The 26,471-nt window shown below is 37.6% G+C and overlaps 1 protein-coding gene across 10 annotated transcripts in view; it reads right to left on the bottom strand.

Moving 5' to 3' along the window:
- Positions 1 to 26,471, bottom strand: part of ARMC8 (armadillo repeat containing 8) — a 77,220-nt gene that overhangs the window by 6,830 nt on the left and 43,919 nt on the right. For 7 of the 10 annotated variants that reach the window (XM_054835612.1, XM_054835611.1, XM_054835609.1 and 4 more), the window contains 13 exons: positions 23,522 to 23,581; positions 22,246 to 22,326; positions 18,788 to 18,863; positions 18,607 to 18,697; positions 15,622 to 15,682; positions 11,267 to 11,467; positions 9,144 to 9,239; positions 7,593 to 7,675; positions 7,221 to 7,302; positions 4,729 to 4,815; positions 3,220 to 3,312; positions 2,601 to 2,750; positions 724 to 819 (listed from right to left, as the gene is read on the bottom strand). In XM_054835612.1, the coding sequence (XP_054691587.1) occupies positions 724 to 819; positions 2,601 to 2,750; positions 3,220 to 3,312; positions 4,729 to 4,815; positions 7,221 to 7,302; positions 7,593 to 7,675; positions 9,144 to 9,239; positions 11,267 to 11,467; positions 15,622 to 15,682; positions 18,607 to 18,697; positions 18,788 to 18,863; positions 22,246 to 22,326; positions 23,522 to 23,581 (1,257 nt within the window). Of the gene's footprint in view, positions 1 to 723; positions 820 to 1,868; positions 2,032 to 2,600; positions 2,751 to 3,219; positions 3,313 to 4,728; positions 4,816 to 7,220; positions 7,303 to 7,592; positions 7,676 to 9,143; positions 9,240 to 11,266; positions 11,468 to 15,621; positions 15,683 to 18,606; positions 18,698 to 18,787; positions 18,864 to 22,245; positions 22,327 to 23,521; positions 23,582 to 26,471 lie in introns of all 10 variants that reach the window. The other 3 variants (XM_054835610.1, XM_054835616.1, XR_008578299.1) reach the window with 2 other exon arrangements.

Raw genomic sequence — 26,471 nt, forward strand, 5'->3', positions numbered from 1 at the left:
CTCTTTCTTTGCTTTAGCACCCCTACAACAGGTATCCCTGTACACTGGCCCCCTTATGCTGCCACCAAGCCAGGGATGCTTTTCCCTATTGGCCATCTCCTCTTTCCTTCTCCCTCTCCTCTTGCATATTGCTTTTCTTAAGCTGTAATTTTTCAGGGCATGTTCCTCCCCACTTTTCCCTGAGCTACACCAGCATGCTCTTTTCCCCGCTAGTGCCTCTCCTCTTCTAATCGCTGCTGGTGTCTGCAGGCACCCAAGAACAGCCGAGTTACCACATCTCACAGCAGAACAGGTATTACTGCCAGCAAGGCAGGCGATGATGGTATTCTTCATTACTGACTGCTCCTACGGCTGCTTTAGGAGCAAATAACCATGAAGCTTTCCTCACTGAGAAATACTGGCTTCTTTCTCTTCCCTTATTTGTACTGTCCCCTTTCTGCCATGCTACTACCTTTGATTTAATTTTTCTGCTCTCGTATACAGTGTCCTCCTCTTTGCCAAATCTAAGTTTAAGAAACTGTCTGAATTTGGTTAATACATGTTTGTAACAATCCATTAGAAAGAGTAGCATTCTTGTAGGTACTAAAGTTATTACACGGACAGTTCTCTGTAAAATATTCACAGCACATCATAATCCCAAAGAAAGATGATACGTTGAGTAAGCATTCTTAGCTGTTTCTTAAATTTTATTCTGCCAAGATAACATGAAACAAAAAAGGGTACCTGCTCTTTGACTTCTATATTGTGCTCCCCTTCCAGAATGAGGGTCACTGCTTGCATGATTTGCTTCCCATGAGTGCTCATTATATGGTCTATGTGCTGCCAAAGCAATGATGAAATACAATCAGTGTAACTTTCCAGACGAAGAAGTGGCATTCCTACTTGAATTACTCTAAGTAAAAAGTAGCAACATTGCACAAAGACCCTAGCTCCTAGTCAGGTCTCCTAAAAACAAGAACCCATTACAGTAGAAACACTTCATAATATTCCTCTTCATCTGAAGCCTGGTCTTGTTTGAGAGAGCAAGATAAGGGCCTTGGTTCTGCTTTCACCGTAGCCTGTAGAAAAGACACTGGTTTCCCAGCTGCACGGAGGCCAGTCTGAAGACTGAATCCTGCTGGACACAAGCTCTAAGTACAATGCTGCAGTTAAAAAAACCCAAACACTTCTCTCCTCTTCTGATAACAGACTGATATCAGAGAGGAGTAAGAAAACTGAGGTTTCTTATCTGATATTTGCAACTCTTACTGAAACACTGTGATCAGGTCTGATATCCACATTTCAAAAGTCTGAGAGGGTTCACAGAAATAAGCCATATATATTACTTATGGTCTAAGAAAACAGCCTCAAGTTAAGAGACTTACAGGTAAAGGTCATTTGATCACAGACTACGAACACCTATACTAGAGTATAATTGATCATTAAGAGTAACAGAAAAAGATGAAACTAGATCTACGGGATTAACCAATACCAAAACTCAAGAGTGACAGCAAACATCCACCAGAGATTACTATCACATGGCACACTACAATTTTTTAAGACGTTAGGGGTTCTTGTAGGACTTCTTAAAATTGCTAATAATGAGACTTCATTTGAAAGCTGTTGGATGAGTTATTCTGGAGTGACTTTTGGGTAGAGAATGAAAATGGTTGGTTCTGGCTCTAAAACATGCTACAGAAATTAGGTGAACTTGGGACAATTTCAGCTGAAGCACACCCTAGGTGATAATGAGACTGCTGTCAGAGCTTAGGGTGAATTTAATGAATAACTGGTTATTAAATATCTTTTCACATTAAGACAGAGCTAATTTTCTATGAAGCTTATTGAGACTCAACGAGTACAAATATCAGAAGATTTTTTGCAGTGACCTTTTTATGGTAGAAACACAATACGTGATAAATGCACAGTAGAGGCTTCGTGGTTTTTTTCCCCCACAAAAATGTTGGCTTGCCAAATGTTTGCTGCATGTTTTCCCTCTGTTCTTCACAGGGGATTACCCCTTTCTTTTCCTCCACCAATATCTCTTTCTCCCTGTCAAAAACAATTCATGGGCTTACATTTTCAAACCATTTTATTTCAGTGTGTAAAATGAATGTATGCATTTTGTAAGCGCACAGTCCCACAGTCAAATTCAAAAAGCCAGTACTATCTATATAGCTGGGTAAGAACAGAAATATTTCAGGTGTCAAGAGAGAAGAAACACAGATATCCTTAAGCTATTTACCTCTCCACACATTGACTCAACATGTAACCCTCTTATTGATGTTCTGGACAAGTTTCACAGTAAGACTGTTAGGAAAATAATTTTGCTGAAAGCTAAATGCAATGGAATTGAACATTAAATGTAACTGTCTAACTCTGTATTGGATAATAAAAACAAAGTTTCATTGAACGTACAGAATTCTTTCAAATGTTTTCTTACACTGATTTGTACACTTGGTTACAGATACTTGGATAAATGCAAAGGCCTTAGTTTTAGCAATATATCAAACACTAATCTTAAATAGAAAAATAACTTACAAAGAAGATTTAGAATTAGTTTGCATTGTCTGCATGTTTGATCAGCTTTCAGAAGAAGGTCTGTTTGCAGCTCTACTTACCGGGCGAGTAGATAGAAGATTCCTGAGCAGTCCCAAAGTTTTCATCAGAACATTTACATCAGAATCAGAAAGCAACTGGAATAACTGCTCTGTACTCAGACCTCGTAAGATGTCTGATTTGATCTTCTGTTCCGCTTGAAATGCCATATTCTGAAAGAGACAGAAATTTTTTACTTTATTTTTTTACCTTAAACTCGGGCTTTTACCCTTTTAGTAGATTACTACCTGCAAGCATATATCCCTGTAAACTTAATCTTGCAAAGGTTATAATTTATGAGGAACTGCCACAGTGAATTAAATTTCCACACAGTCTCACAGCCAACCTGGTTATTACCTGCTTTTATTTGTCCCCTGGCATGCTACTGACACTACTTAACTGTTTCCCTGAACGATCTTGGCAACCAAACTGGTATGAGAATTCAAGGGTTTATTTTATTTTATGGCCTAATTGATGAAGTGTTCCAGGCTGATACTGTTTTCCTTCTGTAGTTAGGTAGAAAGACAAGCCAGATTTCAGCTATGTTATTTTTAATAACAACTGACAACTTTTTTTTAAGTTACATTCTCAAACTTAAGATGCAAAATCACAAGCAGCATTTCATCAGTGTGTTCTACTTACCATTAAAGCCCAAATGCCGTTCACTCGCAAGGCAAGATTTTCACTCTGTGTTAAACTACATAGAAGTTCTATGGCTCCTGATTCTAAAATAGGCTAAAATAAATGGGGGTGGGGAAAAAAAAATCATCTTTAAAACACCACTTAGACTAATTGGACATATATACAAATGTAAATATAATACAAAAACCTCTTGCTTCTATGTTATTTTTGAGTTTACAACATGTCCAGTCCACTCACATGAACTGGCCAAGCCATACCCTATATTCATGAGCATTAAAAGGTAGGTTTTCATGAAAAAACTCAGGTCAAGATTATTCTCATGTGTATCCATGTATTTGTACACATGTATATATACACACACACACGTACGCATACATATACTGCTGTGATACTATATACATATCTGTCACACTCACACAAGCAAATGTTTTCCCCAAAAACTTTCAGTTTAGGACTGCTCTCCAAAAACAGGCTTCCTTGAGCAATCACATCTTTTTGGGTAGCAAATGTGACTTTTTAAAAGAGGTTATGGAGAATGGAAGCTGTTTGATTATTTCTTGACATTTAATCTCCATGTTTAGTAATAACGCCAAACTAAAATCCAACAGAAAAACTTTGGCACAATAAGGAAGACTGAAGACTGTTCTTGACAGTCAGACTGAAATGCAAAACATTGTAGTACCACATTTTAAAGGACAGGATAACTATCAATACAGGCACCTTTTCTTTCACACTGATGAATGTAATGACAGTTAAATTTGAAACAACTGCTTTCAACCTGAACTGAATTTGAAGGTTACTACCTGTAGAGCTCATGTGCTAAAAGGATTCATCCAATGACTTTAGCTGCTCTGATTTTCTGTCTCACTGACGTGACTAAAACCACCAGGATCAATTGATCAAGCCAAGGTAATCCAAACTGCCCTGTAGGAGCCCACATATACCACAACAATCTTGCAAATGTTTTCTGTAATTAAGAAATATTTAAGACCAGGGGAATTGTTCCATTGCTATGAAGTACTGATATGTATGCATGACCTGTGTGAAATATAGACACTGCAGAACTCAATAACAGATATCCTGTATTGTTCAGTCGGGAACAACAAAAACCACAAGAGACTCAGCTATATCAGCATTTTTCAAGGTTACAGCAGTAATCCTCTAAGACAATGGATCATATTGCCAATTACCAGTTTATCTAAAAAATTCATAAGCAAGAAGAAACAGTGTTTTACCAGTTAAAAACCTCCAAAATTTCACGTCTACTTCTTTTCTTTAGAGACTACATTTAACTATTCAACCATATTTAACTGTCACAGCACTGTAAAGATATTTTATTATTATTATTATTATTATTATTCACAAGCCATCAGTGATACAGTCTGCCCAACGTTACAGCTCTGTGATGCTTCACAAGCAGTGGCTACCAATTAAGATATTTATGCTTCTTGAACCATTGTATAATAACTTTTGTCTGTTGCCTCTTCTTGTTTCTGGATAAATACTAACCTCCTTGCTTGGAGAGAATTCCAGAAGAAGATTGCATAGCGTGGAAGATGCTACTACAAGAATTTCATTTGGAGCATTCTGTAAAACCTGCAGTCACAAAGGGGAGAGTAAGGAATCTCCATTAACTAGTAGGATAAAGAAGGGATCATTTTGAAATGGAATATCTGTAATTATTCTGCACTTCGGGAGATGTTTTGTTGCTAGCAGTGCAGATCCAGATGGTGCTCGTTCAACTCAATGTAATGATACACATTACAGGACAAACTGGAGCAACGCAAGTTATTTCACAGAAGCTAGATTTGAGAGCTTTCAGGTCCAACTTCGAAGAAATCAGCGGGAACAGACCCCCACTCTGCAAAGCATACATGTGCTGGCGCTTGTCATTTACCTCTGCAGCTATTCTCTCCACAGAGAGCGTGCTGTCCCCCGCAGCACACCTCTGCATCATGCCTTACAGAAAAGAGGAGGAAGCTGCAGGAGGAGCCTCCTCAACACTTCTGTACCTCCTGCAAAGCACAATGCTGCAAATTTCCTCACTACCATCCTTTCAGAAAAGCAATTAGCCTGGAATGAGTTATACTCTCTCTTATCTGTGCTGGATCGACAGCAAGACAAATACATGCCATTCTTAAACAGAGCAACTCCCTTGCATGTTGTGAGGCAACAGGCATGGAGGATACAACTGCTCCTCCAGCAAAGAAAGGGATTATGGAGGGGTTGTTCTGTACCACCTTCTGTTTCAGAGCAGTGAGCAAACTGCAAATAATAACAATTACTGCATTTACAGAGGCTTACGCTGAAGTACATCTATACATTCTATATTTTTAGACATTCTTCCATGGTTATACAGCTATCCATGCTAGGGGAGAGTGAAAGGACTTACAAAGTTGATTGATCTACACTGAAAATTAGTTTATCTTTATTTACTATTACTTTTTCTATTAAGAATAATTCTTGACATTTTGGAATGAACATACAAGTTTCTGACTTCAACTTACTTAATACAAATCAAAAGGAACAACTGCCAGCAGCTGTGTTTACATAGAGTCTGACATCTACATTTGGGTTTTTTCACATGGCTCTCCTTAAAAGGAGAGTTGTGCTTCTTCAAGCAATCCTGTCATTTTTATGTTTTACATTTATAAATGTTTTCATGTTTGGCCTTTCACAAACTCTTAAAACATTCAAACCATTCCCTCCAAGCCTCTTCAGGTGATGATCATGGGTCCTGAATCATGGGATTATTACGCTATAGTAATAGCAAAATCTTGCATGATCAAATCTCCCTTGACCTCCCAATAAGACTAATGAATTAGACATCCATGAATTAGTATCAACTCACACACTCAATTCAAGGATGAATGCTTAACTTGTAATAAGTGTATTGTGTATATTGTCAGGAAATAATTTCCACTTTACTTCTATCAAGAAACTGTAGAAAAAAGTAAGCCTGTATTTTAGGGCCTCTAATTCATGCAAGCGACATAAAAGGCTGAGAAAGTTTCTCGGTGTGCAGCCAACAAGATGGCCAGAGAGTGTAAGACAACCAGAGAGTCAAGTTTTCTTGAGTCTCTAACTTGTGAGAATTAGAACACGAGCAGAACAGAGAAAGGCCCAAACAAAGTGTTACTGAGTACTATGTCCAACAGGCATCTTTCTCGTACTGAAATACCACTCGAAGTAAGGGATCCTTTACTTCCTTTCCAGGCTCTTGAGAGAGGGTTTGGACACTCAGCTCACATAACTGCCTTGTTATCAGGCTCTTCAGTTCATCTGGGCTGACACCACTTTCTCTACTCTGGCTATTTTACTTCTGAATAGTCAAGCTCACTTCAGGTCATTCTCATGGATTTCTATACTGCCCAAGCTTTCAGGCTTCTTGCTGACTTTGCTCCCCATTTTCAAGGTCTAAAAGATGCTGAAACTGAGAAACTGGTTTAATCATCTGCACTTAATGACAGTCACATTCCAGGACGAGAGACAATATATACCTTACACACTTTGATCCCATTTAATCATGTGGATAACTGCATTATATTAAAATGTGTCTTTTTAAAGGTCTCGCTAAGCTCTTTGCCTTCAGTTTTAGAATCTGCAATGAGATCTAGAAGGTAAAGAATTACAGGAGAAAATGCAGATCTAAATTCTCTTGTAGGGCTTACAGACCAAGTCTGAACTGCGCCATCTAGCCTGAGCCTGAAATTAGAGGAGATATAGTCCTAGTGCCCTACATAAACATTAGGGAATAACTTAGCCTCACTCACTGATGACTCAAAAAAAAAAAAACCAAACCCAAAACAAAACCCCACAGTCCTCTTGGCTACTGCTTGGCTTTTTGTTGATTTACAACTCTTAGGAGAAGGAATTTTGATTTCTAGGTAATTTCTATGATGATTCTACAACAGAAAGGCATGCAAATTGAACAGACACCATATCCTCCATTCACGGAACAGAATGCCTCAGGAGCTGAGGCTTGACTTTTCTTCACTTACCTTCATTAAAGGTTTCCATACAGCATGATCCTGAAAACTTGTCCTGAGCTGCTGTACAGAACGGGACAAACTGTGCAAACATCTATAATGGAAAAGAAACCTTCACTGTGAAACACACACTCACACTAGTGTAATATATACTTTGCTTCTACAAAAATATTCAACTTAGAATTTGGTGAAGTAGTAGACTATAAATAGGAAAAAGAAAATATTGTATCAGTCCAGGATAACTTCCCCCCCCCCCCCCCCGAATAAATTTTCCAACAGTAGAAATCACTTTGGATTAGCTTTTGAAAAATTAGAAGAAATTCTAACAACTGCAGCATCAGATTTTTGACAAAAGTATTTGTATGAATCAGAAAAGCCCCCTACCTGACTGCAGCTAATCGCACCTTGATACTAGATTCAGACAAGCCATTAACAATACGGTCCATCATATTTTCTGTCTCAATGATCTGGAGGAAAAAGGAATTAATGTTATATGAATAAAATAATATCAGCATTTATGGGTTTTGGTTTTCTGTCTGCAACATTTTAAATATCGCACATAAAAAACATAGCTAAAACCAGCAAACCACATTCTCTTCCTAGATCAAGTGGAAAGGAGTGTGTATCTGCATACAATTTAGGAAAAAAAAAAAAAAAGAAATCTACATTCTATGCTCCACTACTGCTTTCAAAATGATTTTATTAATCATCAAGGAACCAGAGGGGTTTTTTTATATATATACACACACACTTATACATATATGAATTACCCTTAATGTCAACTAAACCAAAGAGTGCATGTGTGAGTATACGCAACATATGCAGTCTGCAGATTAGACACACATTGTGGAGCTATCTGGAAAAAAATACACAGTAGTTCATCTGCCATATTTAGACATGGCCAGCACAAGCACTTAAGACTAGGATAAAAGGGAGTTAATACCAAGATGAAAGATGGCTTTTGTATAATAAATCAACTTGTCATGTACACACCCACCACTTATTAAAAATGATGCTTTGATGTGTAAAAGAAGGATCCTTATTATTAACTAAAGAAGTTCATCCTGCATCAAAAGAGAAACGCACGGGTTCGAATTCTGGAGATCCTGAAGGGTTCCCCACTAACAAATCTGCCTGCTAGTTATCTTTTCAACGCTGTGTTCTCCTGTCCATATCTATCTTCTGTTTCTTCCCCTTTAACCAGCAAATAAAGTCAGAAAATTCTCCTGCCTCCTGTACCTGCCATTTTTCTTTGACATAGCAACTCCATGCTTAATTTTTTAAAAATGTTGCTTTTAATCATTCATTGTTTAATTTCCCTCCACTTTCCACACACATTTTTAACTATGCGAGTGCTCCAACCATTCAATCTCTTTCTTGTCATGTCCAAGTACAGTTTGTTCTTCATATCAATTGCTTTATTAAAACAGAGCAAACCCCCTCGGTTACTTCAGAGTCATGGAACAAATTTTGACTTTGTTTTCCAATATGATTAGACTTTCTAGGATTTATTTTTCAAAAAAACCCGTTTGTTTTACAGTAGGATATATGAGAACAGAGGTATATTCTGTCCCTCAGAACACAGCTTTCAGAAATTACTCATATGCCACAGCAATATTCCTGCACAGCTTATGAGTAGCAAGGACCACAGTATGTTGAAAGATAATTTACTGTGAGAATCTAATTCATCACTGTGAAGACGTTTACATAAATAAACTTTACTCTCATACTTTGTTATGGCAATACAATTTTTGTTCAAATTCCATGCAAAGAAAGTGCAATGTAAAAATTTGTATTAACATAATAGAAAGACAGCCTTCTTGTTTCAGCTTACTTATACGACAATGAAAACCATGGATGGAATTCTTGCACTGCCCTTCAGCACAAGTTCCAGCTAGGTCTTTGCCCGATTGCTATCATTTTTCACAGGCTCACCTTTTTTCGAATATCTTCATCATTTGCTCCCAGGGAAGCATAGAGCTTGAAAGCAGCCTGGCGCAGTTCATGGGCATGCTTCAAATCATGGTCAAGCTATTTAAATAAAGCATAGATATCAAATTTAGACACTAAAAATTACAGGTGGTATTTTCTTATGTAGTAATCTAGTGCATATCTTCTGCGGTTTTCTCTACCATACCAAGAGCAGCCATAAACACAAATGAACTGCTATTCCACGAGCTGATACCCAACTGAATGCAATAACTAAAGAATACGCTTAATTTCTCTACTGAGTTACAGATAAGTCACCCTCAATAGAGAACTTGACTTCAGGAGAGCAGATGGGGTGTATCCTGAGGTTCATTCAGCCAGGAGAAGAGAAGGCTGAGCAGAGACCTAAGAGCAGCCCTCCAACACCTACAAGGAGAACATGGAGCCAGATTCTCTATGGAGATGCACAGCAAGAGAAGGAGAGACAATAATCAAACTGAAACAGGTGAGGTTCTTACTGGATATAAGAAATAAAAAGTCACTATTAGAACAGTCAAACTTTGGAACAGATTGCTCAGAGAGGCAATCTCCACTCTTGGCAGTTTTCAAGAGCCAACTGGATGAAGCCTTGAGCAACTTCATCTGACCTCAGCATTGACCCTGCTTTGAACAGAAAATTAAGACTTTCAGACCTCCTCACATTCTTTCCAATGAGAATAATTCTATGATTCTGACTGACTTCAAAACTCTGTACCAAATGGTACCACAAAACAATACAATATTTAAAGTCTACATAAAATGCCAGAAAAATGCTAGTATTAAGCAGCAAAGCACTTAAGTAAAAGAACTGTCAAAAATTAAGCTGTATGAGTAATTCTTTCTGATGCACCTACATCAGAGCAGAACATATTATATCATTGTTAAATTATTTAAAACAGACAAGTTATCTGTTCGGCAGAGTCCCCACTTATGTAGTTTTTACCTTACTGGGTGCAATTCAAAGAATTTTTTACAAAGTAAGCACCCTGGCTTCCCACCTGACTGTTTTTACAGACCTTCTGAACACTCAAAGCAATGTCATAATATTTATAATTGCCCCATTCACATTTGGAACCGAATCATTTTTTGATGCTACAGCCAGCGTCCTTTACTCCCCAATCAGCTGCTAAACTTCCTTCTGCTTATTTAAATATATACTTCAATTAATTTATTTTTTTTAATATTTAATTTGCATTTTTACGTAGAATTCAAGGCAGCTCTCTATCAATCCCATTCTATAAAAGTCTGAGAAGTGAGTCTAACTCTTGGGTTAGTTTCAGAGAAAAATCAAGGCTCTGTAAATGCAGGTTACCAAGGGTTTTTGGGGACCTTTCTAAAAATCAGACTCAGTAAGAGGGGAAGGGAATGGATATTTCCCTATGCAGAATATCATAACCAATCTTGCTTCTGAGGTTGATTGATCCACTAGTGCTTTGGAAAGTGTACGCAGGTCTGTAACAAAAGTTCACGGATTGTACTCCTAGTACAATACCACCTATGAAACTATATCTCCAAGGTAAATTTGGTCTCTGTTTATCCAACCTCTTGCAAGTGCAGATAACTTATAATATGAAATTCTGCTTCAACAGAACAAAACCATCTCTGAACTTTCACACTAATAATTGAAATTGATTTCTCATCACAAAGACTATTATCTCTTATGAAACTGAAATGTACTGGTTCCTGAAGGTAAATCTTTTAAACTCTGCAAAGGAGAAACATGACAGATGTCTCAATCTGGTATTTCATTGCTATCTCTGGAAAGCGTAATGAAACTCGTATGGTGAAGCTATATTCAACTCCCCATAGCCCATCTCTCTATCTTTGGCATAGAAGAATGGCAGCATCCTTCTTACAGTAGTTCAGATATACACAGTGATTTTAGTTTGGATAACACAGGCTCCAGAAAAGCAGTGAGTGAGCACAGACTTGGAGACTATATGCATAAGAAATCAAGTCCCGCTGGACCTCTGATCACCTATCTGAGAAACTCAGACATAAAGTTTAAATAGAATAACAAAATACCCCGAGCCCATTTATTATTGTTTTTGCACGTTTTCAAATATTCAAACCTGGGCAAGGCAACATACCCTCTTGATATCGGTGATTGCACTCACTGAGCTGGGATACTTGAAGTAGTCAGCAAGCATGACAATGAGGTGGTCAGTAATGCTGGCGATTCTCTGGAGCTCCACATCTGTTTCAATCAAATAGGCCAGTGTTTCCGCTCCTTCTACTCGCTCCTCCAGCAGTCTTTCCTTACTACACATTCGAACCAAACATGGCAGAGTCTGAAAAGTTTAAAAAAAAAAAAACCCACAACACAAAATCCACCATCGTTTAGTAGAAGTTCACAAAAAAACCCCCACCCAACATCCTAGAGCAATTCTCAACAATGTTCTTTAGATTAATACCTTTAGACAAAAAGATTTTAGTGGTTTTAAAGACTACACATACAGAGAAATTGTTCAGGCATTACTAAGTATACCAACTTCTCATGCTGTCAAAATTAGTTTGCATGAATGCAATGTTTAGAAGTGACCACGGTCAAAGTTTCACAAAAGTTAAACAACAAAAAAAATCCCCTCAAAAGTTTATTTTTGCACAGGTTTATTCTTGCTACACACACGAACCAAAAGTACCCAAGCTGCCCTCAAGAACTACTTGACCCCTCCTGCCCTTCTGTGATCTAGGATTGACTAAGGACAACACATTCAAAAATAATCTCATGGCTCCCTTGGCCCATGCTACCTGCTAGGAGAAGTAGGGAAGGGAGGACTACTCCTAAGTAGTATATTTGGTCAACCAGAAATGAAGTCCACTTGGAATTCAGGTCCATTCCGCCTTACCCTGACATATCCCCATACCTTGGTTACAGTCATATGGCAACACTTTTGTCATACCTTCTCTACTTTAAATATTAAAACCAAACAAATCTTTCCTTACCTGAAGCTCAGTGAAAGGCACTTAACTCTGGAAAGACCAATTCTCCAATGGCTGGGACAGAGTCACTTGCATATTTGTCACTTAAGACATCAGGTAAGGTTTTCAGTCTGAACAGTTGAAAACTGGTTCTAATAGCACAGACACCCCTAAGGACCTTGTGCCTCCTTAGGAAGTTAGGCAGAACTCTTTAAAAGAGAAGACATGCTGAGGTTTGGTAAATTTAAACAGCCCTCAGAAATCACTTCAATCCAAAAGAGAGATTTCTAGCATCTCTGCAAGTTTGTTCAAAGTTTGCTTTAAAGCCTTCAGGCATTTAATTGTTACAATACTTTTTAATCTGTAGAATTCAGAACTGCACCATAATGATTAAATGTCACCAGTTTCAATTACCAAGCTGGCATAAGGTATATTAAAAACTGAGACTGACATAAATAAAATCATAAAAGCTGAACATAAGCTCACAAAAAACAATGTTCAGGTTGACTAAGAAGTGGAATTCCATGCCTAAACCACAGAGATATTGTACTTCCCAATTCCTTCCAAGGTCAAATGGCCTGAAATGAGCTATTTCTTGGAATTCAAGGCCAGACACTGCTAAGTTGCTGGCTGCAAGCACCCAAGAAACACAAATCTTTCAACTTTTAGCAATTCCATCTGTTTAAAATTAAACAAAAATCAAGAATTCTGAAGGACACATTTTAAGTGTTCTGTTAGACCTACAGGTCAGTACAATGTAATTGATGCAGAGGAGCAGGGGACTGTATTAGAGGTGTAAGATGAAGCATACAGAGCACACCTGAACTTTTCTGGCCAGCAGATAAAAGTGGAAATGGACTGTAAAGATTGAACACTTAATTCACATGGTATTGCTGGGATACATCAGGGTTATCTGGACAAACGGTCACCTTTGTTATCAGGATTCCAGAAAAATCATTTCCCTTGCAAGCAAATCCATTATTTACCAGCCTCCTCTGCCTTCTCCCCACCCTAACTGATTTTAGTGTTTAACATGTTAGAGGCCAACCCATTACTCAAACTGAGCAATGAAAATAAATCAAAACCATTTTGCAAACACACATCCCTGGCTGTCCTCCAACCAAAGAAAGCTTGAAAGCAAAGGGTCAAAGTTCTATTCAATAATTTCTTAAAACTAAAGAGGGCATTGCTGTGTTTTAGTTCACCAGAGGTCAAACAATTTGTGACTATTTACCACAGACCAAGACAGCGCATGATCTTAAAACTACAAGGTCCTGGAGTGACCCCAGAAGAAAAGAAGAAATTACATGAGTTGTATGAACAAGAGGGCAAGGTTCTGTTCCTTCTTTCTGTCCTCACTCTTTTGTCTACCCTCAAGTATTACAACAAATTTTAGTCCAAAGTTTAAAACATTTATTTGTGCAGAAGCTGCTTCCATGAGAAAGTGCTCCTATGGCTGTAGACTGGCAAGCAAATCAGTTCCCAGGTTTGAAAGGACTACAATTATCCATTCAGCCCACGTGGCAGAGTATGCGTAGGTCCACGGAGTTAGCAGCCAGCTATCAGCAATAACCTGCCTCTGCCTACAGCAGTAGTGCCCCATTTCTTCCTCCCAGAGCAGAATAGTTCTGGAACCCACAACACATCTTGATTAGGACGTAGCCTGGGGTTAAGCAGACAGTGGGGGATTACTGCAGGGATGAAACTTTCAAAAGAATAAGGTTTGCAGGAGTAGGATAGTTTGAGAGCATGAAATTGTAGGCCTCAGTTTGCAGGTGGTGTAAGGAGAAAGGAGAGAGATCAGGGAACTGGAGGGTCAATTTGGAAAAAAGCTAAGTAAGAGAATGAGGGAGAGGGATGCACCTTGGCTGCCTTACTTGCTGTAAGACAGGTGTCTGTACAGAACAGATGCTGCTATCAACACCAGCAACACTGGAATGAATTGCATTTTGGACTATCTTGTGTAAAAAGACGTGAGAGATGGGCCTTTGTTTCAGCCAACATACAGATTTTTCATCTGTCATTACCTGGGATGACGGATACCAAAACCCCACTAACAAAAGCTGTAGATATGCCAGACTCTACTGCCATGGACACTGAAAGGAATGAATATGCTTCCTTATTGCAGTATCTTACATAAAACCTACTCCTTCCCCAGCATTACCAAAAAGTAAGCCATAGGGACAGTTCTTGACACTCTGGTGACAATTCTTCAGTTTGAAATGAAAGCTTGCAGGAGCCATCAGGGTTTGCAACAGATCACAGTGAGAAGATACTAATCAGTAGCCTTAGGTGGTCAGAAGTATTTGTTGCTGTAAGCACTACACACAGCTACCTGTAGTGCCATAGAGACTTTCAGCACACGCTATGGTCATGCATATGCTTATTAGTTGTCTGTTCACGAGAGGAACTGACCACCACGGACGGGCCTTCAGTGCCAAAGAGCTCCCATAAAAAGTTACTGGCTCTCAGATCACACCCCACCAAATCCTGACAATGACTGCTTTGTTGGTTAGACCCATCGCTTGCTAGACTCATTCCAAGAACACATGTTGTCTTCTCAACCTCAGTACAGCGGCACATATGGGGAAAAAAATATTTTTGCAGGCATTTAAACAGCATTTCCTTAAGTCTGAAATATGTGTTATTCTCTGGAATGAAGGATGCTAAAAGCATACTAAAAGCTTTGGAGTCTGCCAGACTGCTACAGTAATTATCAGAGAAAGCAAACATGTTTTCTTATTGCAGCATTGCAGTAATACTTCAATATCTCATGGAGAAACAAGCAGTGTTAGTATTATCTGATCTCTGGCTCATATGCTTGCTCATCAACAGCTTTTCTTTTTTTTCTTTTGACTAGCTATAGAAGTGTGACTATTAAGAGATTACATTCCTATGGTATTTAATGAAGTTTCCTTTACTGAATTTCCTTATAAAGTCACATGCAGAATAAAAATCAAATCAAATATTTCAGCATGACAGTGGCTGTTTGTTTTTTTAATAACAAATTTCCCTGGCCAAGTACGAAGCAGACAAAATGTACAAAAACATTGTGAAACCTGAGAAACCATCTGTTCGTGACAGACTCCACGTATAGATTGTGCAAGTATTCTGACTGTAGTCTTGTGAAACAAGCTATTGAAAGACAAACCAGTGCCTTGTTCATATACAGAGACCAAGGCAGTAATGTTGTTTCCATGTTACTTACAAATAGTTAATGAAATGATTACAAACCTCAAATGGCTGTGTGTCAAACTCTGGGATAATTATTCCTGAATATTAACCTTTTAGTACAAATCTTTATTTAAAACTTCTTTAAAAAGCCATGTCACTATAAATGCTTAAAGACACAAAGGGAAATTAGGAAACTTATTTTTTAAATAAATAAAAAAAAAATCAGAACTTGATGCTTTGAAATCTTCAGTGTAACAGATTTTGTGCTACTTTTTATCAGAGACAAATAAACCAAGATAGTTCTATGTGAGAAAAACATTTTAGACAGAAAACCTTTTAACCTGCTCACCTTAAGAACGATGCAAGAATCGTCTGTCCGTATTGCTCCAGCTCTGCACATGGAAGTAAGGCTGTAACAACATAACAAAGAGACCTACTGTTAAGTGGATTTCTAGTATAGGACATCTTGCTGGAGCAATACATACAATATAGGGTTGGTAGTCCAACAGCTCAGCCAGAAACCATTCAAGCTTTACACTAGGAACAGTCAAGTAGCTTTTGTTTTAGCTTTTAAACTAAGCCATTGTAACTGGCTTTTATCATGCCACAGCTGAGGTTAAAAAAAATACCTGAAGATCAGTAAAGGTGACTTAAAACTAGCATGTTTCAACTCTCAGCTGGGCAGGTTAAAAATGTACATTTATAATTGCTCAGCTAAGGAGCAGTAATATGCTAACAGTGTAACCATATCATGTTTCACTGCATTCCTGACCTCTTTCCAAGTGCTTAAAGAGAGTTCTTTCATCTCTTAGAAGGTAACATCACTGATCCTGTTCCAAACACCTACCAGTGACAGACATAGCTAAAATCCCATAATCAGACGGCTTTTTATATATTATTTCTTGGAAGTGAAAAGGTAAGACTTGATTGTTAGCATAGAGAACATTTTATAAACTTTTACTGCCCAAGCCTTAGAGCCGACAGCAGGAAATACTCGTTTTCACACCAGAACAATCACGAGGAAAGCACTCATCTTGCAATTGCCATTTAGTCCAGCTAGACCTTATTTGCCAGACAAAGTAGCTCTACTTCAAACATAAAGTATTTTTACTTCAGGTAAAATAGTCTTGGATTAGCTGGAAGCAATTCTGGTAACTTTAGTAGAAAAGGCTACTACTCCACTTGTAGCTGCAAATCACTCTCCCAAGAGGTTTAGTGCTCTTCCCTCTGTGCCAACACTGCTGCTCAAGTGAAGGATCCCCACTCCATTTCAGTCAAGAGGAATTAACTTGGGTCTTACAGGTCTACCTTAGTTATTGAAAAACAAAGGAAACCTCAAGATAGCCCCGTATGCCAGTCTGGATTCAAATAGAAATCCAGTCAAAAAATCAAAAGAGAGAAAAGAGAGAGGGGAGGGGAAGAGAAAAAAGAGAAAAAAGGGAGGGGAGGAGAAAAAAGAGAAAAAAGGGAGGGGAGGAGAAAAAAGAGAAAAAAGAGAGGGGAGGAGAAAAAAGAGAAAAAAGAGAGGGGAGGAGAAAAAAGAGAAAAAAGAGAGGGGAGGAGAAAAAAGAGGACCTGTGACAATTTCACCTGCTACTCTCATAGGACAAAAAAGCAGATAGTCTGACTTGGAGGGACTCAAGTAGGGAGTGGACTTATAGAAGAAAAGCCAGCAGGTCTTTGCAAGCTCCCAGGACTGTCATGAAACTGAGGCCTTAAGTGCCCTACTAAGAAGGATGATTGCCCATGGACTAATTAGAAAGCCAATCTGGAATTCGAGATAGTGGTTTGTCTTCCATTTTTCCTGCAATTTTCTTTTTTTGCTTTTTACCGCATCATTTTCTTCCATGCTTTCAAAGGTCCGCTTGAGCCAAAGTACTGCAAAGCAACAGCAAAAGATGGGATTGTCTACTCAACTCCTTCCACTTTGAAGCAGATCAGTAAAGAGCACCAATAGACCTGGGAGCCAGAACAATTCTTTTAACTCCAGCCTGCCTTCATGACTTATCAACTGCCTTATATCTTGCGATCAGTAAAAAAAAAAAATTAATAATTTCTAACACTTAATTCCTATGTATTCTCTGAATTCTCAAAGAAACACATAAATCAATCGGAACTGAGACTGCTACAATGCAGTTAATTTAACTTGCCTTCTTTGCAAAGAGCTACCTAACAAAACCAGTAAAACCAGACTGCACAGACCAATTGTGGTTGGAAGGGAGCATGGGAGGTCCCCAGACTGACGCTCCCACATGGAGTGGGATTACCTTCCTAAACCACCCCCACACCTTCATAACTGCTTTCATGAATGCACTAAGTCATCATAACCTGGCCATATTACAAAAGTGGCCATCCTACCTACCCCACTAGCTCCTCACCCAAGAATCTTGAGACCTTGCACTGAGGCAAGTGTCAGTGAAATTTTTTGGTGAACTGAATCAGAGAACTCACTGATCCAGGTCAAAAATAAGCCATCGAATTCTAAAAGAATAATCAAACAATACATCAGTGACCAAACTCCTGAGTTACACTTGATTTTAGTAGTTTATAGTGATGGGTAATTTTATCTCTTTAATCCCCTGAAGTAATTGATTCCATTATTATCAATAAAACAAAAGGAAAAAAGGTCTTAAAGGGAGTCAATTCCCAGCTTACAAAGTGAGTATAACCCAAGCAGTGCTGTTACAGAACTTGGTCACATTTTGTCACAGGGTAGAAAGTTATTATGAATACGAACACACAGAAATGTGCCCACACCAGAAGGGAAAGTTTGATTTGAACTATAAAATTAATAACATTAATTCTGTTGTAGGAGCACATGAAGCTTAAGGAATAATGTATTTTAATTAAAACAGTTGGGAAGAGGGACTAGGTCTTCTCTCTCATCATCTTAGTGCATACAGTTCTGAACATACCGCAGCCCCAGTCACCTGAGTCCTCTGAACAGTGGTGCAACAAGGACATCAGTATTATACTCTGTAAGGACATACGATTAACCATAGCCTATTCAAAGTAAAACTTATTATAAAATCCAAGCCACTTGTGAGAAGTGCAGTTCAGCTTATGAAAATCCGCATGTCCGAATACACGTTCCTGCCAAAATTGCTGCCTGGCAACATTTTTTCCTGTTAATGTACAGCAAAGAGTGAAAGTTATGCTATAAAGACCATCAGGCGAGAACCACTTCTTCAAGCATTTAGATAATGCAAATAATATCTATAATTATTCCTAAGAGTTTAGATCACACATTACTTTGCAACCAGCAAAAAGGGAACAGTTAAAAAGTAAGAATTAAATTGCATATTATTTCATTCTAATTCCTGATGAAAATTACCATTTGGCTGACGTGAGCTGCATTTCAATGGGCTTGTCCCTTTGTAACATCTTCACAAAAATTTGCGGTAACAATTCTCCATCAACCGACACTGCAAGCAATGAAAGAGAACTCCAAGTAATTCTAATTCAGCCAGTCAATAAAACAAGTGTCTAATAAGCAACAGCAGCATTACACTTACCATTTACAAGAGTCATTGATACCTGCGGGTTTTCAAAGGCTAGAACTGAGAAGCATTTCAATGCTTGCATTCTAACCTGTGTAAAAACATAATATATATTAAGCACAAATATAAATGCTAACTTAAAAGCAAAATTTGCCTATACCCCTATATAGGCTTGTAAAAAATAATTCTGTATAATGAACAAGAACTGTAGATGATGAATACAAGGCAGATGAAAACACTGAACTCACACTTTGACTCCTGTGATGTCCCTGTTGGAATTATCCTTCTATAGGGTATGTTGTGAACTATTTGTGGAAAAGACAAGGATAAAACTTGGGAACTAGCCAGTCAGAAATACTGGTCTTATCCGTGATGCCTCAAAAACATGCAAACAACAACAAAAGAATGGAAATATCATAACAGTCCTTTTTTCTTTCCAGGACTCTTAAGTACATAAGAGAATCAGATATTCTGTCTGAGATTTATATTTCAGAAGCCTCTAAAGATGAGTTTAATAAAATGTCTAAAGAGAACCATCCAGTTGAAGTGATTCTCAACTAATCTTAAAGCAAATATATACTGTAAGTTTGACTACCGTTACACAGCCTCAGGTATCACCTCTACAAAAAGGATTCACAAATTTCTTCACGCTGCATCTTCCTCCTCCAGTCCAAAACCATGTCTTGGTTTAATCAAACAATATTTCATGGTTGCCTAGTCACGCTAGGCTACGAAATCTTTATAACCTCTTTTTTGACACAAGGAAGACCAACCATTATCATCTTTCCAGACGAAGAATCTAATTTAGTTCAGATATTAGTCTTCGACTTCACCTTCTACAGTTGCACATATTTAAACTGTGTCCTTGTCTTTCCATGTTTGTTACCACATTCTTAGTGTGAAAACAAAGCAAAAGGAACAAGACTTTGACCTGAAGAATCCTGTCACTGCAGAAAGCACTTACTGCAAGTTAGGTTTAGGGCCATCCCACCCTCCTTGACAAAAAGTCTTTAGAAACATGGAAGTCCAATGATACACAACAATAGCAAAGACAATCACATTTTTGTGTATTAATTTTATAATATCTAATCACAGCCATGGTAAGATCTCTTCTCATCAGTAGTATTGAAGTCTTAGTCAGGAGGAAGGGATAGCAGGCTACCTGGCTTCAGAACAAAAGCCTTGTTTGACAACGCTTCCATTTACTCTTCAGACAATCTAATGAATACAGTGTATGCTTCAAAGCAGCAGGAAGTAGAGATTGTGTACAGAAAAAGCACTGAAAAAAGTCAAACCCAGAGCTGAAGAGCTGTATTCCTGCCAAACGGAGGTCAGGGGCAGGGGGTAAAGGTTCTAATGAGAACAACTGAAGTCTAGCTGGAAGTTAACTTTTATAGAATATTGCTCTATTAAAGGTATTAAAATTACTACAATGACTACTTTCTTTGCTAGTAATGTCTACTTAAGGGCAATTAGTTCAGTAGTTACATGAGAAACAGGCAACGCAAGCATTTGGAAAAATATGTAAATATGGTCTTGAAACAATTATCTGTAATGATGCTGTAAAAGCTGTAGTTCCATTGTGTCAGACATCTCACCAGTGGTGAAGGTGAACACTTGTAATGATATAACACACAAGAAAGATAGTCTTAGAGTCAGCTGGCTATGGGACAATCCCAAAACCAAAGGAAAACAGTGTTTTGAAAAATAATAGGCAACTGTCTTGGTAGACCTAGACAAACTCTTCTAATGGGGACTGAAATCCCATTTTGAGGGTTTCCACTGTTTGTTGATGTGGTCCTATTGCCTAAATCATACGAGATACCTTGCTGGCCTTTACTGTAAGTATTGAGAAGCAGGCAAAGTTTTTAAACTAAATCTAATTACTGCAGAACACTAAGAAAGCAGCTAGGACCACAATGAAGCTGTTAACCCCAGGAGTATTAACAGAGGGAAGTGTATAAGAGCAATGAAAAGCAGTTCAGTCTGTACCCCTGGATGTTAAAGGCCTGACCAAACTAGCAAAGGAGGAGAGGGAGAATACTTTACACATCTCTCCAGGAAGGCAGGACTAAATATATGTATTTCATGCAATGCTACGTGTATCTTGTTGGTGAAAAAGTAACTTGAAAACTTTACCTTGCTCTGATTTCCTTATTTTCTTTACTTTATTTGAAAAAACTAGGGAAAGTTCAGAGACATTAGAAAAGGTTCCAAGCCAAACATACCTTGGAAAATTCACCTTACGATACAGGGTAAAAAAAAGTCAGGTAATGGGAGAAAGAGCAAAATGTTGCCTGATCATGATGAAAACTAATTAGTACAGAAAAACAGAATACACAAGTTTATCAGTCTCACTAATAAAATATTGAAGACTGCATACTTCCTACTGGATTTATAAAAAAAAAAAACCAAAACCAAACAAAAAGCACCACACACAAGATTAACAAGACCCTGGAACAGAGCACCAAATTTCCCTTCACTTGAAATTCTCATTTAAAGACTGATTTTCCTGCTGAAAGATACTTTAATTATCAAGAATCTTCTGCATTAGGCAGAACAGACAAGCACAATTACCTCATCTAGTCTCAATCAACCAGTGAATAGCCTACTTTCAATAAAATAAAAATGGCGTGATAACATATTAGATATTTTGTATTAGATAAAGTGGGATACTTTGAAGTGTTTCTTACTTTCAGAATGATGACATTCATACTTGGGGAGGGATAAATTGATATAAGAAAGTCCATGGAAGTTCAACTCCTTAGAGATCATAGGACTGGCTTCTGACAGATTTCAAAATCATTTGCATAGCGACATCTGTTAGCCCTCAAAAATCAAACTACACAGAAGAGCCTCAGACAGCATTTTATGCACTCAAAACGTTTTACAAAACTCATCTACAGCAGACTCCTAAGGCTGTGCTCAGGATTTGAAGCTTTGGCCTTAGACTGGAAAGAGCTAGTTGACCCTCCTTGCCACCAAGTTCTAGGTGGAGTGTGATGCTTTTCCCCAGGATGGACTTCCGAAATATAACAGAGGATGGAGCTGAGAGTCAGGAGATTCAGTGAGCACAACACACAGGCACCTGGTGGCCTCCACATGTTCAATGTCCATGTTTTCACAGGTGTCTTCTGCTGAGGACAGTTCACCCTTGTTTCTCTTCTGCTTAATTTCTTTGTCCCATGTATTGTTCAACAAGTTTTTTATTGAGTTGCCAAATGACTGTTGTCCTTTGGATCAACAAAAGCCAACTCTGTTTTAATTAGTGGTGTTTTAACTTCACAGAACACTCCAAAACAGTAGGTCTTATTTTGATAGAAATCCATAGGACTAGTAAAAACACCGTTCTAGAAATACACATTATATTTGGTTATAGTTTTAGTTCATATGCATAGACATAGTTTTTATAATCTTCGTTTGGATCCCTTTAATAGATATATGTAAAACACCAAATAATTTTAATGTCTTACTTTGTAGGAGGTGGAAACTAAAAGATGTGCGATATTCTGAACAGCTCCATGGTTAAATAGGATTGTCTGGTGATCTGGACCCTTCAAAGGAAAACATAAAACATGATTTTTTAAAAAAAATTTTTTTTAAAGAACCTGTAAGAGGTTTCCACTATCTGCAACTTATTGTTAAGTATTAAAGGTAGATTTACTAACATTTACTTTGTAATCAGTTGTCACACCAATTTTTTTTTTAAATAAGTTCAACTCTTCTTTTTATAGCATTTGTCCTTTTCCAGTAATCCCCACTCTTTTCTTCAATAGGCAAAGAAATAAGTTTTCACAAATGAAGAAATGTAGATACTTATGTTTCTATTCTTTAAAAGGGAAACACTCAAAAGCTCCTGATTTTCTCTACAAATCATGTAAGAGAACCCCAGTTACTAATGTCTTCTTCACTGGTAATATTAAGCATTTTCAACAATTCTAACTTCAGAAAAGAGGGAATTAATTCTGAAACTGTTTCCAGACAGAATGTGACAGTACTTTGAGAACAGATTCACATTTTCCTCCTACAGATTATTTTAGTTTCAAACATATTTAGCCATAAATCTAACCAGCCATCACCCATTTATTGACTTCAAGATCTTTAAGTTGACAATGGATGATACGTCAATATTTTCCCAAGATTTAAAAAGCATTTGGAATTAAAACAGATATCGAATTTTGCAGTAAAAAGGTCTCAGAACTTCTGTAGTATGACAAGGCTCGATGAGGTTGGAAAAAACAACATGAAATCTCACTGGGCCCTGCAACCCTCAATAGTCTCTTGTGAAATCTGATCTGTGACTTACAAACATCTCTTCAGAATCAGATTTATGACCCCAGACATCTTTGCATTAAGCACAGGTCATGCACAATTCCAATTCAGCTTTTAGAATGTCACAGCATTAATCATACCTCTGTGCATTCTCTTGACTAATCTGCAAGTGAAGAAAATATCTTCACTCCTTAATCTTTTGTTCAAACCCAGCAAAGTTTACGGGCGCATCTATACACACTAGTACACATGAGTGAGACTTTATTTTCGCATTTGAGATACAGCTGAAATCAGATTCCCCTTACGTTCAAAAGAACATTTTTAGAATATCCCTTACCTCTAAGAAAAAACATAAAACTACTTTTAGATGTAACATATCTGGTGCTTTAAGAGATGCTTCAGCTGCTACTGCCACCAAGAGCTTTCTACCAAAAAATGCAATTAAAACAGCATGGTTTAAGTAAGAAAACAACTTACATTGGCACACAGAAGTGGCTGAGGCAATGATTTAAAGCCGCAGCTATGCCAGTGTTGAAGCTGAAGAACAGATATTAAAATATGTGAAAAAAATGAATGAAATTAAAGTAAAAGAAATCATATTGACCTAGATAGTTTCAGTAATTCACAAGTATTAGTGATTTTTCAATGAGATGCAGACAGTAAATTCTGTGTAAACAGGACAAACACACGTACAGAGGCGACACTTGGGTGTATTCTTTGTTGCATAACCAGACATACACAAAAATACCTAATCTGTACCCACTGCGTTTGCACGCACCAATCCAGCTTGTTCAATGCACAATCAGGTTAAGCACTAAGCCATAAATAGGGACAGCTTCACATAGAAATGTGAAAACTTGGGAATATAACGTATCATTCCTTCCTAATTCCAAGCAGCTGAGACACCAATTTAATGCTTTTCTGTCTCTTTGGGTGTACTGACAGAGTTCCAGGAGCTGGTCCTATTACAGTGATCTTTTTCTCCAAATCAGAACAACATAATATTTTGGAAATAGAAATCACACTTCTTGCATGGTTTTCCATCATGACATGTCAATTTTCAAGAAAGCAGTAGGATAGAACGATGTAACAATTCATTCCATAATGAAATTTTAAATGCAAATGTACCTTGGTTCAGGCCTAAGATCACATAAGAAAACATTCTCAGAACTGGCTTGGGAGGAAGCTGCCTTGATTACAGGCTTTATCCTGGATCTTTCCCAGACACAAGATTTTAATTTTCAACTGGTGGTGAAATTATTACTTATGCAGAGATGTCACCGCATTCAAAGATAAGTTCCAGAACTATCTTTTCAAATTGTTCATACAACCATGTGCTTCCAAATGCATACCTATTCTTTTTAATTTGACCATTAAAATAGTAAAGCTTACCTACTCACGTCACTTTCTCTGGAAACAAATCAACTGCGATAGAGAGAATCTTAAAAAGTAAATTTTGACTTGCATTTTAGCATGCCTTGTACATCAACCTGATTTCAGTTTACTTATTTGCTTATATGTTGATAGAATCCTGGCTCTGTATGTTAAGAACTGCATCTGCTCTCCCTGTAAATCAGCACTTCCCCTTGCTTAGGATGGCTCTTCTCCAGGGTCAGTGTTTTCCATCAGTCAATTTTAACTCTAAAAATGTGGTGAGAAGTAGTAAAAGTAAGCAATAAAAGCAGAAAATAGCAGCAATATGCTAGGAACCTGAGTTAAGGATTTCCTAGCTCCAGAGAAGAGGTCTGTGCTTTTCCAGGGAAATTTGAGCAGGCGAGAAAGAAAGAAACCCGAGAAGCCCAACCAAACAAGGCTCTGGCTGGGAAGAGAGAAAATGGATGCACAAGATTAAGCAGAGAACAGTTTGCAGGAATGAGGAGAGTTCCGAGCTATGATGTGTCGCTATTAGTTTAATTAATGAATCTACTAAGATGAGAAAAAAGAAGAAATAAAAGCATCAATACCTCTTATAATATATGCTAAGCCTTATCTACATACTAAAGCTTACAGTAATTTATTTATTCGGGAAAAAATTAGAAAGGTTCTCTCACTCATGGCTTTTTGGGGGAAAGATGGAGTCTTCATTAAAAACGTAGTGAATATGAAACTTTCTGTATTTAATTTTTTTAAGTTATAAGAACGTACTTTGCCTATCCCATATAAATCAGAAAATCCCCTGCAAATTCTGCTTTGCTGTATTAGATGTATTTTGGTATGTCTGAAAATACAGTAATTGACCTTGATAATCAGACCTGAAACACAAGAACTAAACAAAAAAGAAAGAAGGGGCATTTTAGCTTTTTGCTGAACAGCTGCATTTGCCTGGGCACAAGAAACGAATTCTTGATCAATTTAACATTTGTGATAGTCTGTTTACTCAACCTCAAATATTTTTCTTTGTTACGCAGTTAATATTTATTCTGTAAATGCAACTATTTCCTAATCCTTATACCCACTGTCCTGATTTTCTTGTGCATTCATGTTTCTATCTGTTCACACAATCAGCTTTTTCTTTCCAAAACCTTGGATTTTTCAAAACATTCACTTAAACATAAGATACCTCACTGATGCATTTTCCTTCTTAATATACCAAACTCTTTTTCCAATATTAGCTATAGATTTGAACTTCCACAGTCCGGTGTAGGATTTTGTCTTAATGTTTTCTTTAAACAATTCTATAAATATTAGCAGCTGGGTTATATTTTTATATCACACGAACAGTTTTCAGTCCTCAGTTTCACTTAACAGAAGAAATGCAAATGGATGAATGTACATAAGTAACAGTCAAGGTAGAGAAAAACACTTTTTTAACAAAGGAATAATTCCAAATTCCAGAAGATTCATTGTAAGTGATAAGGTAGAAAGCTATATTTTGATGTAAATACTTACAAATTCCTAAATTTTGGAACTTTTTCATTTGTTAGTCTGGTAGATAAATACAATCTATGATCTTTTAGTTTTAAACTGTTTCTAAAAGGGAAAGATGCTTACAGATCTGATTTCCTACATTGTATTATTTTGGTACAGTTACTGTATAAACCATGGGTACAGCAAGTACCAAAAAACACAACAATCAAAACCACAGTGGTGTGTGGAAATCTGGGGAGGGGGTGTATGTGTGTTTGAGGGAAAGAAAACACTGTGTTTGGGGTGGGGTTGCTGCTGTTTTTAAATTAGTTTTCCCATATCAAGAGAATTCTATTATATAGCAGGAATGAACATGTATCTGGATAAACCTGTAACTGGTAGAGAGCTCAACTGAGAAAAGCATTTTTTTCTTCCTCTCAACCTACAGTACCTCTCAGAAAACATTCTCTGGGTGTAAAACAGCTGTCTTGAAAGCAGATACAAGACCTTTGCAAAGAGATGCTCAGAGTCTTGAGACTTCCAGACACAAAAAAAAAAAAAAAAAAAAGCCTTCCAAAAT

The sequence above is a fragment of the Grus americana genome, chromosome 9, assembly GCF_028858705.1.
Source record: "Grus americana isolate bGruAme1 chromosome 9, bGruAme1.mat, whole genome shotgun sequence".
Classification (NCBI taxonomy): Eukaryota; Metazoa; Chordata; class Aves; order Gruiformes; family Gruidae; genus Grus; species Grus americana.